Source organism: Strix uralensis, chromosome 26 (genome assembly GCF_047716275.1).
Source record: "Strix uralensis isolate ZFMK-TIS-50842 chromosome 26, bStrUra1, whole genome shotgun sequence".
Lineage (NCBI taxonomy): Eukaryota > Metazoa > Chordata > Aves > Strigiformes > Strigidae > Strix > Strix uralensis.
Genome location: NC_133997.1, coordinates 6,160,908 through 6,174,017, shown reverse-complemented (window position 1 = coordinate 6,174,017; position 13,110 = coordinate 6,160,908). Strand labels below are relative to the sequence as shown.

Sequence of the window (13,110 nt, the reverse complement as noted above, 5' to 3'; positions counted from 1 at the left end):
GCAAGCGGGAAAGGCGAGCAAGGACAAGAAGATGGCTGCAGAGACCGCACTCCTCACGTCACCTAACAGCACGCCAAGGGCAACATGCAACGCTGAGTTACTGGCTCAGGAAAGACAAGTGTAAACAAGTGGCCTTTGGGAACAAAACAGCTAAGGTAGGTGGCTTTGAGATCAGGATTTTTTACCTCAGCAATTCTACTAGGGATGAAGCTGCTTGTCCAGTGCTGCCCTGTGGCAAGCCTGGCAGGAAATCCAGCACAAAGGCTCCTCACAGCTGAGCAGGCACGTATGAATAGTGAGCGTGCGACATTCTGCAGGTTTTCTTGACGCTTTTCTCACCGAACCTGTTGCATACAGGGTAGTGAATTCCCTGGATGACTCACACTAGCACACATGGCAGTGGGATGTGTAGCAAACCCATCTTGTGTAGGAGCCTCCAAAATCTGCTTCCTTCTCTCCCACTTGAAGCAACAAGGCTCCTCGGTCTCCTACCACTCAGCGTGGAAAAGGTGAGGAGGAGCAAAGAAACAACAGGTTTAATTCCTGTCCCTTGTCTCTTCCTGGATGTGTTATTCCCTGTATCAACAGGAGAAATCCTGGAGAAACAGAGAAGCCACATTATTTGTTTGGTAAGAGATCCACCCTGGCATTGTTTTGCACACCTACCTCACACAAGGGCAAATTAATTCCAGGAGGTTAGCTCATGTCCGCACAAACCCATTAATGGTCCTGAGCAGTAATTGCATCCTGCCTCTATCAGACAGATCACAGAAAATGAGCTGGGCACAACTCCTGTACAACACAGGCAGGGCTCAGGCTTTGCCACTGCCGCAGCCAGCTAGACCAAGAATTTCCCTGTGTTTTCTTTACACGGATTCAAGCACGACCAAACGGTGTTCACTCTAAGGAAGCATTCCTCTCTGAGGTACCAGACGCTGCCCATGCAACGCGCAGCAGCCGCGTTGCCTTCAGTTCCACTCACAAACATCTGAACGCCTGCCAGATGGCGAGTGGAGGAAGTCATGTGTGTGCACACACGCGTACGTGGGCCTTCTCCCCAGACAGCGTCGATCAGCGACGCTGGAATCGCAATACCCAATGATACGATGTGTTAAACAGTTTGTAAAAAAGTTTTAAAGTCAAAGAAACTTGAGCAAAATGAAAATATTGATTTACCTTACAGTCAGATAAAAAAAAAAAAAAAGAGCTGTAAGCTTTAGAAGATAAACACAATTCTGTCTCTAACACAAATAGAATTTTAAGAGCAATTCACTTTGTTCTTCAGGGAGATTTTTCACCCTGGGCTTGTGCTCACTTTTGAAAAAGAGGCTGACCTGAGCATTTTTTTATTATTTAAAACATAACAAGTCAACCGAAAGCCATTTCTTTTTGTTTGGCTCTTTCTTTCTCTGTATTAATTTCAATTCAATCAACGAGGCAGTTGCATAACTGTTGTTTATAATTGCTGTCACGTCAACGCTGAAACTGATCACTGCAACACTGAAGTTATATAAAAGGTTTTGTTAGGATTTTTGTTATTTTTCTCATTTAAATTGTGGGAAGATGAAGTTCTACCCTGGAGAGATGTTTTGGTTTTCTGAGCTCTGTTGCCTATTAGTCTTGTGCTTTGGTGTCTTTTCTCTCCAGTTTTGTTCTACACAGTGCAAGGGTCTGTTTATGCACATAAACTCTCCAAAAACAGTTCTGTCCACCCCATTAATACACAGGCTATAAAATACACTGTGCTGAGTCAGAGAAGCAACTGGCAAGAGTAAAGTTCACCAAATGGGTAAGCTCTTAAGGAGCAATTTAAACACATTTCTGGAAAGGCAAACTATTTAAATGCTTAAGTGGACTGGGATTGTAATTTACCTTGCTCTTCTGAAGCCTGCAGACTGTTACCCTTCCGTGATGTAGTATCAAACCCCGAGGGATCACTTCTCCTTGTGTGTGAGTCAAAATGTCTTCTTCAACTACACACAGAGAAATGATCCTGGAATTGAGAGTCATCTCCTCCACCAGCCCACAAACACATCATGGTTTCCTCACTCCTCTCCCAATACTTCTGGTTATTCCTCTTTGACTCAGAAGTCTACTCACCTGGAACACTTTTCCCCTGCCTCCAAAGAATTCAGATGATCCATTTTGCTGTTAGTTTTTTGTCCTTCTAGAGGCATGAATGCCAGGGGCATACTCACAGCTATCTTGGGCCCAAGGTAGTTTCAAAGCTAAACTGTACTGCAAACATAAATGCTTTAAGCCAACAAATAATTAAGGGCTGTACTTTGTTTTGGTGTAAATGAATACTGCCCATACTTATTCGATGTTCCTTCATACTTAACAGCAATCTATTTGTAGCTGACATTGTTTTTTCTTAGAAATAGTCTGGAAAATGTCAGAGTCTATGCAGAGAAAAAACTAAAAAGAAAAATATACTGAAGTACCATCGACACTCCCCTCTCCACCAAAAAACTCCCTCTCAAGACCGCAAATTACATCCGCTTCCTTAAAATTAATATCTCATCCATAAATCCTGCCTCCCTGTGGAGGAGAAGCTTGTTTAGAGATGAGCGCAGGGTCGCAGGGAACCATGCCTCTCCTTTTCACTCCAAACTCAAGAGAAGTTTGCACAGGCTAACAGAAGAGCGAAGCAAGGTTCTTGCTGGAGGTTTAAGCTAGTAACCTGTCTCATCCGGTGAGAATTAACCAAGAAAAGGACAGTAAGAGCAGCTTCTGTAGAGAAGCAGCAAGGAGAGTTGGTCAATCGATGCGTTTGTTCGGTCATTGTTCAAAGTTCCTTCTGAATGAGCACGTACAGGGGAACAAGCAGTGACTTGTGAGAAAAAACTGTTACCTTCTAAATGATGGGAGTAGTACAAAACACAGGGCCTTAGCATCTAGCTTTATTCAGGCCTAGGGAAGACTGAGAATGCAGTTTAGCCAGGTGTATTCACAAAGATAACTCCCACCTAAATCCAGTCAGTTGCACTGGAAATGGGAGGCGTGTCTGAGAGTCAGCGGTAGTGGCGCAGCCACACAAGTTAACGTACAGTTGAGCCAAGCACCTCTCTTAAGTTGAGGTCATTCCCTTCAAAATTTGGATGGAAGAGTTTAAACATTCCCTTCAAATTTGGATCGAAGAGTTCAAAATTTCAACAATCAGAGATAAAGGGTCAAGTGAGATACACAAATAGATGCCCGAGGAGTTGCTCTGTAGTCTTTACTGTGAGACCTTGTGACTGAGACAAAGGCAACTGATGATCGAAGGCAATTAACTCAAGCCTTTAAGAGTGGTTTTCAAACACATGTTTTTCACTCTGGGTGTCTGGGGCCTATTTCGAAAGGATTTGTGGAAGGCAACTAAGAAAATCAGGGCTACTATCCTTAAGTGTAAATGAGCTATTCAAGAGTGCATGCCTCCTCTGAAAAGTGTTAACAGATCCCCCAAATCAGAATGACTGAAAACCACATGTCTCTGAGCTGTAACGGAGGCTCTAACATGTACACACTTACCCCTGCTCTGCTTGCTCATGGTCTCACAGCAATCTCTGCTCTAAGAATGGTGATGACAGAGTTATGCTCAGTGCTCTGGAGACGCAGCATGCACAAGCAGCTTGTGAAAAGCGCTTTAGACATAATCCAAGCCAGGTTTCTCTTAGCAGCTTCATTTTCACCAGGATATCACATACGTAGGAATGGTGCAGTAAGCCCTGGGAGAACTGTTCCCTGCTCTACTACATTCTCGGTAGCTATGAGTTCAATCTCATCTCGGCCACTCTCCTCTGTGCAAAAGAAATAGTACTTCATTACTGTCAGGAATAAAATGCTTAAACGCTGTAAGGAAGCCACAAAAAAACTTCAATAGCGTACACTTGCTTTAAGGATGTCTAAAAGATGTTTCAGGCTGAACTTAAACATATGGTTGTGCTTTGGAAAAATCCGCTCGAGTCACAAGGCTGACCCTCGATATCCATCAAAGGTATGCATTTCAGCAGCCTTGCCTTAGCTTTAGGACAGTATATGCTCATATACAGTCATACAGGCTTTAGATTTGTAACGGTCTGTTAAGCATCACTGCATACTCCTAACTGGGTCTGTCTGTCTTCAAAGCAGCAAAATTCTTGCTTTTATGGGAGACCAACAGACTCAAAGCCTTTACATCTCAGCCTTCCTTCTCTCCAAAGCCTTCACCAGATACGTTCCCTCTTCCAACCATGCTTTTGATAAAATACTTCTGTCCCTGCGCAAGGTCCCCAGGAAAACAAGAACTCAGAATTCAGCCACTCTCAACCCCCCACCTCCCAGGCTCATCGTGGCTGCTTACTCCACACCACAGAATGCTTCTCCATTTTTGTTTTCACTCCCATGTCAGATGCTGAACGTGATTTGACCGCCAGTGTGTTAATCATGCCTGCCTGCTTGTTTTCATACAGGCTACTGGGCAGAGTTCTAATCATTTCAGCCAAGCAGTTACAAAACTTCCATTTTCCTACCTGTGCCCTAGCTAGGTGTTGATCCAGACAGCATTCCAGCTCAGTCAGACAGGTGGGTCTGTAGGAGGCAAATTAATTTAATTGCAAGGACTGCCAGAAACAGCAGAGGTGTATTTTAAGTCCCATGACTCTAGGCTGTTATATGACTATTTTGAAGCTCACAGCTGCGATCACGATGACTCTGTCTACTGTCCTTTTTAAACATCTTCTGCTTTGACTAATTTGATTAGGCTCATTCTTGGCTGGCTTTCCATCAGTAAAACCCCGTTCAAAAGATGGCCCCACCGCTTTTGCAGAATACAGCCTAAAAGAGAGCATTAACAAAAGGACATGTAATATACAATGGAAAATTAAACAGAAATGTGTACTTTATTCTTAATACGCTTCACTCATGTAACTTCTCCAGTCATTTATTAATGCTTATTTTGTTTTAAACTACCTTCCTCCCAATGACAGCTTCAGCAACAGTGAGTCCTCCTCATACTCAACTATTTTGAGACTCATTATAAGCAAAAGTTATAAGCAAATGTAGCTCTAGCAACAGAGTTGCACCTTCTTACACAAGGTCAAAGCTAGTCTTTTGTACTGGAAGACAAACTCTGGTATAGTTAAATAACGACACAAAGCAAAGATATACTCCATAAAACATTAATATTTTAATGAAAAATCTTAGCTTCATGTTTCTATCCAAAGACACTCAAAACTAGTTTTTCTCCCCCCTTAATTTTGACCTATAATGGGACCAGTTTGGAGATTTTTTTTTTTTGTATTTTAGAACATTTTTTTTTAAAGATTAAACAACCAGGCTAGCAAAAAGGTACCCAATACATACTTTTCTTATATCAAACAAGCTAGTATTTCAATACAATGTAACTATACAGAATATATACATTACACATATGATCACAAAGCAAACACTACAGGCTCAGAACAGATTTGAAAAAACATGATATTCACATTGATTACAATAACTCTAAAAATGATTGTAACGTTGAAACGGCACTTAGTTTACAAAAAAAGTCACAAAAATATATATAGCCACCAAGAACTATGGTTCCTGAAAAATACTAATAGCCAGATAGTATTATATAAAATGTGAAGTGTATTTAAACATCGTATACATTAAAAAACAAAACCAAAACCAAAAAACAATTCTGTTAAGTCAATAAACATGCCAAGTAATCTAGCTGTGGCCAGCATCAACAAGAGAAGCTGTACTGTGGATGAGATGACGACTGGATATACGGCTGGTGACCAGAGACTGGCACAGTTAAGGGGGTTTCACTGTTACTAAAATGCACAAAGAAGCCCAACAATAATTTAATTCACATTTTTTCCTCCAGCTTACTCTTTTCCCTCTTCGGGGTTTCACCATAGGGCAGCACCTAAAGTGAAGGCACTGCAGGAACAGGGCAAAGAAGCTGTCCAAGAACTTGGTGTAGCCAGGGCTATAAGTCAGAATATCAAAAGCATGCATCAGCTAAACGAATGGTTAAACAAAATCACTCCTCTGGGGACTTCAGCAACCCTCAGGAAGACCGTAGTTACAGTTGCCACACAGGCTGGCAGCACCAGGAACTGATTCGCCTTTTTTTTTTTTTTTTTTGTTAGTGCAACCAGATTTGCAGTTGAGACCTGTGGGACACTGAATTACTGTGATAGCACACATTGAGTTAACAAAAACCCAGAGCAGTAAGTACTGTTGCATCAAAAAAATTCACATTTGTTTTTTATGGTACATTTCCTCAAATACTTTGAACCGACCTCTATTTGCTAGGGGCCTCTGATGTGGCTGAGGCACCATCCAGCCTTGAACCCTCTTATCTGTCATCAAGATGCTATGGAATTTATTATGTCCATACTTGGAGATGAGAACCCTCCAAAACCGGGTTTCACCTTGTAAGCAAAACTCGAACTTAATCGATCGGAATGAAAATTAGCTATTTTCCATATTCTGATGGTGTGGAAGTTGCAATAGATGGAGGAGCAACAGGTGCTCCTACATCTGCATTTTCTCCATCCCTGCAGGGTGCACAAAGCTCCCGTTCTATTTGCATATAAAATGCTTCATGGTTCGTCTCAGAGAGAGACCGGCAATAGTCTCAGTGCTCTTACATCCTGGGGCTGGAGGGGAAAGCCAGCAACCAAGAAGCGACTGAAGCCCTCATATAAAAACTTTAAACCATAGCTTAAAAACAATAAAATTTTATCCCGTAAGGGACATATAGGGATCATAGTCTTATAAAATATATTTTACTGCATTGGCAGCTATTACTTTTTTAAAAAGTTTAAATTCACACCTTTTAGACTCAAGATACATGTGAACCCAGAACCATTTTCAATAACCTAGTCTACTAATCTCTCAGTATGAGAGACTTGACCATAGTATCTGCGAGCCTGACAACTGAACTCAAACTGTAGCGAGACAGACAAATCATCAGGAACACACATCTTTTTTCAGTGTGGTATAAGAACAGCGACAAGCAGTTCTGATGGGGAACTTCATTTGCTAAATGTGTAGGCATCCCCCACGGATCTCCAGGGGAGTTGTGCTATGTGTCTGCATTGAAAAACAAAACAAACCCTTACAACTTGGCCAAATCTCCCGCACAGCTAAAACATCACTTCTTTTTCTTCTGCTCTCTGCGGGGAAATAGAAAGCTGCTGATTTTTTTTCCCCCCTCTCCCAAAACACCGTGTTAAATCAGGAAAAAACCCATATCCCTTCCTTTCCTATTGTTCCCATCAGACGTACTGCTCTACACAATATGCAAGGAGTAAAGACCCTGCACAGACTCTGAGAATCAGGGTCCCCAGCATACGGCAGAACCTTGCTAGTTCTGTGGTAGTGAAGGCACTCTGCTTGCAACATAGATGGGTGAGGAAAGGATTTTCCACTGAGTGCAAAGATTGGTGCCACATGGGAGAAGGACATGCAAAAGCAAGACATAAATCACTTTGTGAATGAATCTGGAGACTAATCATCGACAAAGGAACTGCTGCAATGGGTCATATGTGTAGCCAGTTGGAAGAAATTCTAAACCATTTTTAAGGGCCACAAAGATGATGAAGGGACTAGAGCATCTGCCATACAGGCTGAGAGCGATTGGACTGTTTTGTTTGGAGAAGGCTCGGGGGATCTTATCAATATGTAAAACTACTGGATAGAAGGGGGCAAAGAAGATGGAGCCAGGCCCTTCTCAGTGGGCACAAGCTGAAATACGAGAAATCCCACCTAAACATACTAAAACCTTTTTTACGGTGAGGGTGGTCAAGCACTGGAACAGGTTTCCCAAAGAAGCTGGGGAGTGTCCATCTTTGCAGATATTCGAAATCCAACTGGACTGAGCAACCTGTTCTCGCTGACTCCGCTTTGAGAGTGGGGGTTGAACTAGATTTAAGCATCTAGTTCACTAGTTGAACTAGATCACCTCCAGAGTCCCTTCCAATCTCAACTGCTCTGTGATTCTGTGATCCTTGTCAAGCAGAAATATAAATGCATACCGAATATTGTTGGGGGGGGGGGGAGGAAAAAAAAAAAAAAAAGAGAAAAAAAGAAAATGCAGCCCAGAGTTCAAAACCCTCTCATAATGTACTGAAAGAAAATTATGCTTTAGGTTTAATTCCAAATGTAGTTTAAGGCAAGTTTCTTCTAGCTTAGTTAGATATCTATGTCTCTCAATTTGGAATCTAAGCATATTAGCAACAGAGATTGTTTTAAGATGCCTATGTTTTTACATCTCTCCTGTAAAGAACACCAGCATTTCTAAGAACTCAACACTTCCAACAAGTTAGGGAAAAGAAATAAAACGATATTTGAATTTAATCTGTGTTCGCTTCTATGGAGAAAAGAGATATTAACAAGAAACAATTACAAACAGGAAAATTAACAAGTAAACCCAACCCTAAAACAAACAAACAAAAAATCCTCTAAGAACTATTGTTCCTGCAGTTGAATCAGACTGAAAAGTGAGAACTAAATTAAGATGTTATGCAGAGATTACAGGCTTGAAAAGATAATGTGTAACACAGTGCAATGAACAATGAAACCCATGACTTGCCTTGTACCAAGCTGTTAACAGTTAATGATACTCATTTCTTTTCAAGGAAGAACAGATTAGAGCTACAAAGTCTTTTTAACTTTTTTTCCCCCCTTCTCTTTGGTATTCAGAAAGCAGTTTGCCTTCTGACACAAAATTTTAAGCCTTAAAAATCTAATATCCAGATATGTCTATTGTGTATTTGCATATTTTCTCACCAATAAACTGTTTAGCAAAATATCTAATGGGTGAAAATTATCAGAGGCTAACAGAAGATTATGTCCAGCTATACCTGACCACCTTTGATTATTTCATCTGTACAGTCTGGAAATGTGTTTCTACGTGAAGTACTTTTTACTACATGAATCCCCAAGAATTCTCATATACCTGCAAAGTGGAGTAACACTTATCTGAAAAAAAGAAAATGATGTATTTGAGTTCAGTGTCATAGCCCTATAATTCAGGATAAAATTCAGCAAAAGGCATTGCCTTGTCTCACTGGCTTCTCAGTTACAGAAATCAGAAGTGGAAGAGAGCTGGTCTTTAAATTCAGCCCATCAACAGACACTGGACTAATTCACAGTACAGCATCCCAAAAAAAGAATTTCTCCTTCAAGCCCTTTTAAGACTACTTACAAAGGTAGACACACAAGACTGAATTGTAGCAGAGAACTTCTTTGCAGCATGTTTCTAAAACACCCTTTGGATCTGGTGGAGAAACTTCATTCCAGTAACTTGCAAAAGACTTAAATCCCACTGGTTTTGCTCTATTTAACTAAAATGTGTGTTTTTTACCTAAAACACAGCAGAGAAAAATTGTTAAAAGTCACTGAAACCGTTTAAGCTTTTTCCAAAGGGCAATAAACTTTTTTCCTTACAAAAGTTGGCTATTAGTAGAAACAACTCAGGCCTACAGAGTATCAGAGCTGCCTAAGCTAACTGAATACAAATTGATCTTGCAATAAAATACGACTTTTGTGTCTTCTGTTTCTTCAGGAGCAACCTGTCTCTATTGGTTTCATTTCCTCCTCGTGTTTGCGTAAAACAAATCCAGACAGAAAACAACAATTTAAAAAACCAAGATTCAAAACTAAGGGAGTATACCATGCCTTTGGAATCCTAAGATCAAGTAATACCTACTCGCTCAGCGTGTCATCTGTAGGCGACAGGCATTTGGCATCAAACACTGAGTTAACTTCAGAAGCAATAAGAAAAATCACAAACCTCCTAACGTATTTCCTAATTCAGGTTTCAAAGCAGTACTATAGCCCAAACAGCCTCGACAAAACAGGACTCACTGCTCTGAAAATCCCACACCCGAAATTTGCAGCTTTTTCTAAATATGGAAAAACGAAATTGCAAATCTTTCAATTTATTGCTTACTTGAGCTGTGTGTGTAGCTGGAGTAATGGCCTTTAATAAACCAAGTTGGCAAGGATTTAAAATGTTTTGAAACAGGAACAATTCATCATTGCTATATAGGCTTTTTGTAAACAACCCCCTGTTGGGTTAGAAAGTTGGCCTCTAAAGAGAATAAATTGCTTGTTTTGTCCAAAACAGACTAGTAAAAATCGCAGAAACTATACATGCATATGTATAAATAAAAAAATGTGCAATAATGCACAAAAGAGCTCATTTTTTTCCCATCTGTAAACTCTCTCTAGCTAGCTTTTGGAGATTAGTAAAAATACAGTATATATGATAGGGGAAGTGACCAGAACTGCAAACAGTCTGGCTACGATTTAAGAATTTCAGTTTGGGAAAACCTGCGTTTTCGTATGTGGTTCCCCTTCTACAGAAAGATACAGTCATGAGATGTTTGTCAGGCTTGCACGGATATATACTTTTCTATCATCCTCCATTCATTATGCACCATTAGACTTTTCCTGACGGTACTATTTCCACGCCTAACCTTAGATGGGCAAATCTGGCCAGACTATTTGATCAAGCGGTTTCTAAAAGGGCTGGAATATAAGAAGTAGGAATACCTGGCATGACATCACTTGGTTTGTCAAAAGTGATTCATCTGAGATGAAAAGGGACAACGTGTTTTTAAAAAGCGTGTGGCTGTTAGTTTCAAAAATGCTTACCATTTCCAAGAAAAGGGTTACAGTAAGCGCTTTGAAAAACAGCAGGCACAGAGATAGGAAGTGACATTTTTTTATGCAGAAGATTAAAGCATCCACTCAAAACTAGTCAAAACTGTTCAATAATGATTTCCAATGCATCCTTTTGTTTGTCATTTTAAAAAGGTTTCCTCTGATTTCTCTCCCTTAACCAGAGGGTCTGCAGAAGCAAGAGAAACTTAATGAGCTGCTCTAACTGTGGAAGAAGAAATAGTTAAAGTGATCTGAATCAGTTGTTCTTCTTTAGAAGTGTATCACAGCTTCCATGATGTTCTGACAAGATCTTTTTGTGCATTCAGTCTTAAATATTTTCACAGAAGTGAGCATTCAGTCATGAAAAATAATGTAACATCTGTTGCAGTTTTCTGTTTAAAGCGTAGCTTACAAAGTAAAAAGGGAAAATCTCCCCACTTTTTAAAAAAATTAAATTAAAATGTACAGGACCAAACACAGGCACTTTCCAAAGAACAAAAATGAAACCAAACCATGAATTATTCAATAGTAATAGATGACAGCTCCTGTTTCGGAGGGTCACCTGCGGCTGCCTCAGCAGTGGCGTTAGTCTTTGGCTGCTCTGGCACATCTTCTTCCTTCTCTGCCAACCCACCCAGAGACCCCAAGGGGAAAGTGCTTTCACAATTCTGAGTTGACGACACCTGTGAAATGACAGGCATTTGGACAGAAGAGTTGCTTTCAAAGCCATGCTCCCCTAGCTCATACTGCCCGAGGGTCTCTTCTTGTTCCTGGTTTAAGTAGTCCGGTACTAGGAAGTCACTAGAAGAGGGGCAAAGGACAGAAGAGAAATGTCATTTCTCACACAAACATCAGTGATATCAGTTTCTCTGCATCAGTTACATCACACAAGCTACATACTGCATTGCACAGAGAACAACGATATTCACTTCACATTGCTCTAAGATCATCACAGCGACATACTTCACTGAGCACTATAACCTGGTTCTCATTTAAACACACAGAGAAGTTATTCAAAAGCATCTCTTTTCCACTGTTGTGCATCCGTATTTCCTACACAGCAACTTCTTATTATTTAGATTGTATCACCTTGATGAGAATGAAAGTTAATGTCTCGAACATCATATGGCACTGAAAACCTCACTGCAAAAAGGGAGCACTGAACCTTTAAAAATAGAAACAAAAATGAGTTCAGCACTGGCAAAGATGTGGGCCTTTTCCACCACTGAGAGAAGATCCACCCAAGAAACAGCAGCAGCACTCCTCTCAGAGTGGACAGGCTGTAAACAGAAGCATGAGGTGAGGAAGCAAGGGTTCTGCTGAAAGCACGAGGAGGCTGCCAGAGACAGCGGGGTTTTGTGATGTTGACACGTACCACGCTACTGCAAAAAGAACAGAATTGCATTTCCTTCCTGTTTCAGCCCTTTCTGGACAACAGTTCTGTAACTCACTCTTACCAACTGGTGGCTGAGTGTATCCAAAGAAAATCTACCAAACTCTCCAGTAGCATTTTCAGAGCATGAGCACATTACAAAAATAAAATTTCTTTGCAAATTTTCAGCACCAGACATGTAAGTTTGTACTTGAGGCAAGTATAATATATATATAACACACATGTACATTTGTATGCTTTGGTTCCTCCTTGCAATAATCCCTTTAAAAGCAGTCCTTTGCTTAAATGACAGCAGCATTCGCTGCTTCAAGTCCAAATTCGCAATCAACTACACTCAATGTAGTGCTTGTAAATTCAAGCTAAAGGAAGGCCTATAGACAACTAAAATCATATACTTTAATCTGACTTTAATTTGACGATGACAATAAAGTGCTTACCACAATCATGGCATCATCCCTTAAGAGTTTTCACTCTAGTTTTGGCACAAGCGCTAAGAACAAGAACTGCGTAAACCCACTTATACTTTTAAACAATATTCTGTTGGGAAAACAGTGACTGGCTTTCCTGGTTTGTTTTGCAAATTTTTCATCCTACATCACTTCTGAGATAACCAAATAGAACAAATTGCTGAAATGTTTTGTAGGGGGAAAAGCATAATGTCTAGAAATCACGAGAGATGGTATTGTAGATGCCATAACATTTACAATACATTTCTTTTGCATTGCTGAAGACAGATGACTTAAGACACACCAAGCTGCACCCTCTCTAGATTTAAGAGCTGTGAGATCTATCTCCCTCCAATTTCCCTCATCCACTTTCGTATTTTTCCATCTCAAATTCCAACGGTTACAAACATTTCTTTCAATATGAGAATACAGAGCTAGTCTCATGCCTCAGAACCCTTTCAACAGTCTTCAGTGAAGTGCATTTGTGAGATATGCCAAGTCTTTTGTGTCCTGATAAACAAGAAATGTCCAACTGGCCCTCACTATTTCAAACCCTATTAGTCTGATCACTTAGTAGTATGTTACCTAGAAAATGAAAAAAGAGAAGGTATGGAAGCATGCAATCTTTCCACAATATTA

At 40.4% G+C, this 13,110-nt stretch overlaps 1 protein-coding gene across 6 annotated transcripts in view; it reads right to left on the bottom strand.

The window, feature by feature from the left end:
- Positions 1–5,127: 5,127 nt before the first annotated feature.
- Positions 5,128–13,110, bottom strand: part of ZBTB44 (zinc finger and BTB domain containing 44) — a 41,664-nt gene continuing 33,681 nt past the window's right edge. For 5 of the 6 annotated variants that reach the window (XM_074851170.1, XM_074851173.1, XM_074851174.1 and 2 more), the window contains one exon: positions 5,128–11,433. In XM_074851170.1, coding sequence (XP_074707271.1) covers positions 11,151–11,433 — 283 coding nt within the window. In that variant the 3' untranslated portion in view covers positions 5,128–11,150. The remainder of the gene's footprint in view (positions 11,434–13,110) is intronic. The other variant, XM_074851175.1, reaches the window with a different exon arrangement.